The sequence below is a fragment of the Spermophilus citellus genome, assembly GCF_964194105.1.
Source record: "Spermophilus citellus genome assembly, chromosome: 18".
NCBI lineage: Eukaryota > Metazoa > Chordata > Mammalia > Rodentia > Sciuridae > Spermophilus > Spermophilus citellus.
The window spans coordinates 68533214-68539213 of NC_138200.1; the positions used below are offsets into that span (position 1 = coordinate 68533214).

The 6000-nt window shown below is 66.0% G+C and overlaps 1 protein-coding gene across 1 annotated transcript in view; it reads right to left on the reverse strand.

The window, feature by feature from the left end:
- CBFA2T3 (CBFA2/RUNX1 partner transcriptional co-repressor 3) overlaps positions 1 to 515 on the reverse strand; it is a 65813-nt gene extending 65298 nt beyond the window's left edge. The window contains exon 1 of the mRNA XM_081273149.1: positions 321 to 515. Within this exon, the coding sequence (XP_081129275.1) occupies positions 321 to 396 (76 nt within the window). The 5' untranslated portion in view covers positions 397 to 515. The remainder of the gene's footprint in view (positions 1 to 320) is intronic.
- Between the last annotated feature and the right edge of the window lie 5485 nt (positions 516 to 6000).

Sequence of the window (6000 nt, forward strand, 5' to 3'; positions counted from 1 at the left end):
AACCTGTAGAGGCAGCGGCGGGGGCGTCCCGGGAGGAGGGGGCTCTGCGGGCCCCACTCCCGACTTCCAGCCACAGCCCCCACATGGAAGGTGCAGCCCACCCTCTCCTGGACGGGCTGAGCATCTGCCCCTGGGTGGGGCCAGGGTGAGGCTTGGCACCTGCCAGGGCCTCACAGGCCACCTGCCCCAGCTGCGGGGTGCTGCTCCGTGGGGGGCCACCTTGATAATTGGGGCGGGTCCACCCGGCCACGTTGTCGTTGTCGAACAGTCTGCCACCTGCTCAGCTACGGCCCCTCCCCCGCCCCGGCCCAGCCTCTTACCTGGACCGCCCTTCCTGGGTCCCCGGGGCACGGATGCCAGGGGTCCACCGTCCAGCGTGGAGGCTGCTCGGGACATGGAACTGGAGGTGGGTTGGAGGCTGGACTGGCCGCCCTGGCCCGCAGTCCTGGCAGGCCTCTCTCAGAGGTGCCGCTCCCAGACCTCTTGGGGTCTGGAGGGAGAGAGGAAGGGTGGGATCCGGCGGGGTGTTCTGGAGCCTGGCCTCTGTCCCCCGAAAGCTCCAGGCCCTTCTAGCACTGCTGCCTGCAGCCTGGGTGGCTGGCCCTGGGCAAGGGGCGGGAGGCCGCAGGGGCTCATGTGACAGGGCGGGCTTGGGGACGGTGGGGGAGGTCCGCCAGAGGCTGCAGGGGCAAGGCAGCCAGCTGTGTGGCTGTGATAGTGCGGTGGGGGCCAGGGGCCGCAGCTGCACCCCCGGCTCCCCAGCAGGAACCATCTGGGTCCCCGCCGCCCGCCCTCCCTCTCAGTCATTCCGGTTTGACTTTCCAACAACTTCCTCCTGCTGCCCAGCTGCCCTGCACAGCCCTGATGGCTGGCCCCTGGTGGGAGGTGGTGTTTCCTCGCCCTGGGGCAGGTCAGCAACACGGGGCAGTGTCCATCCTGGCCCAGAGCCCCCACCTCCCAGCCTGCCTGTCCTCCCACAGGCACAGCCAGAGAGGTCTGGGGTCTCCACCTCTCCACCTGCTCCCAACAGACCCCCCAGGCCCCTTTCTGCTTGTCCCCGACTCTGGAGCCGCCCAGCCAATGGGTCTCTGGGGTTGGCTGTGCCTTGGGGCAGATCCAGGGGTGAGTCCTGGTGGGCCTCTGACCAGCCTCCCGTCCAGCTCTGGCTCCAGAGGGCTCCCCCCCTCTCTGGGTTCCTGGGCCCCGGCCGCCCTCCAGGAACCTCCCACCGGCTGGGCCGAGGCAGCGTCTCTGCACGGCCCACACAGGGTGTGGGGGTATGGCTGATGAAAACCTTGGGGTGAATCCCGCCCCCTGCCCCATGGGCCACTGGAGGTGACCAGCCACAGGTGGGTGGTGGGCCACCTGCCCAGCAGCCTGGAGTTCACTGGGAGGCTACCCACCTTCTGGAGGCTCCAGAACCCACCTCAGATCTCCTGGGACCAGTCAGACTCGAGGGGGGCACCCCCATGTGACGGTGCTGGAGAAAAGCTGTGGTCGGGGGTTCAGCGTCTGTCAGGATGGGAGGGCAGCAGGCACTCACAGAGGGGCCAGTGTGCCCAGGCCTGAGGGGCGCAGACACCTGTGGTCCATGGCCCTGGTGGAGGCTCGGCGGTCTCAGGCCAAGTGGGGGGCACAGACCCGGGGCGGGGGCGCACGGCAGCTCTGTCCCTACCTCTCAGTCTCCCCAGGTGCCCGGGGCCTGCAGGCGGAGGGGATGTCCCCACTTTGAGTCAGGGAGCCTGTCTCTGAGGAGCCCTCCTAGATGCGGCCCTCTCGACCCTGCTGGCCCCAGGCTCTGCCCCCAGTGTTGCAAGCGGGGATTCCCATGAGCTGGGGCCACCTGCCACTGTCACTCTGTGTCCCTGTGGTCTGACCAGGGTGGGATTCGGGGTCAGCTTCCTGACCCTCGGTGTGGATGCTCCTCCTGGCCCCAGGTCCTGGGGTGCAGGGGTGCAGGCCAACGACCCTCAGATGGCCTGTCCACTGAGGGTCGGGCTGTACTCACATCCTGTCACTGTCTACTGTCACTTTCCAGCCTGCGAGGGAGCCAGTCTGGGGGGAAGTGAGGTTCGGGCGGAACAGTCCTGCCCAGGCGGGCAGCCGCCAGGGACCCTGGGCGGGGCTGTGGGGCAGGTGCTGCTTCCCTGCCCGCACCTGCAGCACCCCACATGGGAGCCTCCACTTCTCCAGGGGCTCTGAGCTGGCCTTCTGCTGGTGCAGCCTGACTTTCCCGCCGGTGGCTGGACAGGGGTGGGGCTGGGAGGAGACACTGCCCACGGTGGGGGCTGCCGGCACCTGATCCCCATCCCCTGCCGGGCAGTTGGTGCTTGTGGGAAGCAGACGTTGGCTGCGGCTTTCCGAGCCGGGCGGCCCAAGAGATAAGGCGCCAGGGAGGAAGTGGCTGCAGGGGGCACTCCCCAGAGACCACTGCCGTCTGTGGCCAGCACCCCTTCCCTCCTCTTCCCTCTCCCTGCCCTCGCACAACTAACTCTGGGGCCACGCTGGGGTCACACAGGTGCCTGAGACGCCCTGGTCCTGCCCTCTGTGACCTACAGGAGAGGGACACCCAGCCATGAGCCCCTAGATGTGCCTGGAGGCCATGGGAGGCCCCGGAGGAGGGGCTGGGGGGGCTGCAGGGCTACCAGAGCGGGAGGGCGGGGGCAGCCACAGGTCTTATGTGTGCCCTGCTCCCACTGTGCTGCCCGTGACTGCTGGGTGATGAGGGACGGGTGAGGAGCGCCTGGCTCTAGGTGAGCGTCCTGCCCACTTCACAAAGCAGGGGGCCTACGGAGCAGCCTCTCCGCCACAAATCCCTGACGAGACCAAGTCACCCCTGAGAAGGCCAGATGGGGACACACAGCCTCCCGCCTCGACCTCCCTGCCCCAAATGAGGTGTGTCCAGTCATGGTGGGCAGCAGGTGCTGGGCAGTATAGGTGAGGCTGGATACCAGACGCCCACTGTCCCCAGCTCAGGGCGGGGCCGAGCAGACCCAGGACCAGGGAGAAGGTGCTCAGCGCATGCTGGGTGACATGGGGCATCCTCGGGAGTTCACAACAGGGAGGGTGGGGCTTGGGCACCCTCGGGCCATGCCCCTTTGGCATCTGCAGAACCCCATGCCTCTTCCCGAGGGAGGCCCCTGAGAACACAGTGCGTCCACGGAGTCTCTGAGGCCCGCTGGCTGCAGCCCAGCACCCAGACAGGCTTCTCGCTGACGGCCCCTGAGCGCGGGGACCTGGCTGCACCAGCGCCAACTGCAGCTGAAGGGATGAGCCAGGCCGAAGCTGTGATGTCCCCGACATCGGGACGGGGCCATGTGGGCGGGGTCTCAGGTGCACCTCGGTGGTGCCCAGCGGTGGTGCCAGGTCTAGGGTACCTGGTGAGTTTTGGTCAGAGGCTACCAAGCTACATGTGTGTCACTTCCTGCGCTGTCCTGGCTGCCCCAAGTCCAACCTGAGCCACCTTCCCTGCCCTGTCACCCACTGGCTCCAGGACCCAGGTGGGGCAGCCTGGCCCTGTGAGGGCTCCTGGCCAGAAACCCCAGGCTCAGCGTCCTCAGCTGTAGAACAAGGGCCGTCACGGAGTTCACAGAGGAGCTGTGGAGGGACTGGAGCCCTCCATCCTGGCTCGTGTCCCGGTGAGTGGAAGCCAAGGGAGGCCACCCCTCCAGGGGGTCCCGGCCAAGAGGGGCTGGGCCAGGGGAAGATGGACCCTTCCTGCCATCTGTACCACCTGCCTCCAAGTGGGCTTGCTGTTTCTGGAAAGTTCTTCCTCACAGTCCAGGGCCCTGGGAGCAGAGGGCTTCCTCTTTCTTCCTGTGTGTGCATGTCTGTCCCCAGCCCTCCTGGCCCCCACACTGCCACAAACAGCTCTGCCCCAATCCCAATGTGGCCGCCACTCCTCCTCCTGAGCCTTCAGCGGCTGCCAGGCCCCAGTCAAGGGATGGACTTTGAGGGCACCTCAGACGCCTGGTACAAGATGGCCCAGCCCCTCCCGCCCTCAGAACGGCGCCTCGTGGTATTTCCTCACCTCTGGGCCTTCCCGACCCTCCCACAGAAACTTCCCCTGCCTGGAACCTCCTAGCACCCCTCAGAGCCCTCAGAAGTGCCCCTCACACACTCCGTGGCCACCAGAGCCCCGACTTGGCACTAGCACGTTGGGGTGTGGTTCCTGTGGGCTGGTCTCCCTGGACGAGTGGAAGGCGCCCAGGGCTGGGCCTCACTGACCCCTGTGCAAAGGGCGAGTCGGGGCTCGTCCATCTGGGCCCTTTCTGGCTCAACCCCACCCTCTCTTGTCCCCAACACTCCACTCCTGTGGGACGTGTCACAGCCCAGAGGGAGCAGGATGGCACCCGAGGAGCAGCCTCAGGTGCGTGGGGACCTGGGGCACCAGCAGGCACAGGCCAGGCAGTGCTGGCTCAGGGCCTCTTGAGGCTGGCAGGGGCTTCCCTGGCCTGTTGGCCACCTGAGGCTGCGGTGGGAGCCAGAGGCCTCGCCCCAGCGGGGCCTGCTGTCCTTCCCCTGGCACCGAGAGCAGAGGCTAGCCCAGCAGTCCACGCTGCAGACCACCAGGCTCTGCCTAGACCACCTGGGCTTGCTGGGGCTGCCCATGACCCCATGACCACTCAGCATCGATGACACAGAGCGTCATTATTTGCCACCGGAGGCCAGGGAGGCTAAGGGACTGGCCCTCCTTGCCCAGCTGTGTGTAGGACTGAGATTCAGGACCCAGGCTGGACCCTGGGCGCAGGGTTCTGGTGGGACCGTGGCCCTGGCTTCCTGCATAAAGCTGGGCTCCAGGGCTTTGCCCCTCCGCAGCCCAGAGCCCCCTGGGCCCTGCCCATCTGTAGACAGTGAGAGGCCAGCCTTGGCACTGTCCCTGGGAGGGGCCACTCAGACACAGGCTCTGCTTTCCGTCTGACTCAGGTGAGGACGCAGCCATGCATGGTCTCCCAAATCCCTCCCTTCGTGTCCTCGGGGTGGAAGCTCAGCCCACCTGGGACAGTGAGCTCGAACCAGAGGGGCAGAGAGGGACACCTGTTCATCTGCCCTGGTGTCAGCATCTGTGTAAAAGGGGAGGAGATTGGCTCTGCCCACCCCCATGTTCTAGAACATTCTGGAATATTCACCCACTGGAGCCCAGGAACTGGGTAGACCTGGCCCTTCAAGTAGCATCTACCCAAGAGGAATGACCATCCTATGCTGGGCAGCAGGTGGACCTGCACCCCTGCCTCACAGCTCGACCCCTCTGTCCACTGTGGGCTGTGTCCAAGTGGGACTGGGGGCATGGAGGGCCCAGCTGGGCCTGGCCAAGGGAGACAAGGACCTTTTAGGCACACGGAAGGAATAGGGAGAGTTGGGGGGGCTGAGAAGCATGTGGTCCACCAGGGCATGGGTGCTGCCAGCCCAGGAGTCCTCCCTGAGCCTGCCGGGGCCAGCCACCCTGCCCACCGCTAGGCACTGCGGTCACCCTCAGAATTGTATCAGAAGGGAAGCTGAGCCCCACCTGGAGACATTTGTCTTTATTTGCACTGATTTTGTGATGGTGTCTGTGACATCTCCCTCAGAAACACATGTGCACTTAGAGCACACCTCTGCCTGGGGTCCGGCCTCTGCCCGGGTCCGGCCTCTGCCTTGATCCAGCAGCCTCTGACATCAGAGGCCTAGCAGTCCCAGAGGCCGTGGGCCGCAGTGGGCAGTTGGCGCCATGGGCTCTGGGCGCTCTCACAGTTGAGGAGCCTTTGCACGCAGGCCTCTGTGTCTGCTGAGCAGCGGGCACCACCCCCACCCGCTCTCGGTGCCCCTTGTTTTGAAGCAGCTGTTCCAGGCTGTGGCCTCTGCTCGTGGGCACAGCTGAGCAGGTGGCTCTGTGCTCTGCCAACTTATGTCCAGGGAAGAGGCCAGTGTGCAATGGCCGTCTGTGCCCAAGTCTCAGGGGCTCCAGGCACCTGTCTGGCACTGGTGCCCACCTCAGATTGTGGTCATGAAGCCCGGGAATGC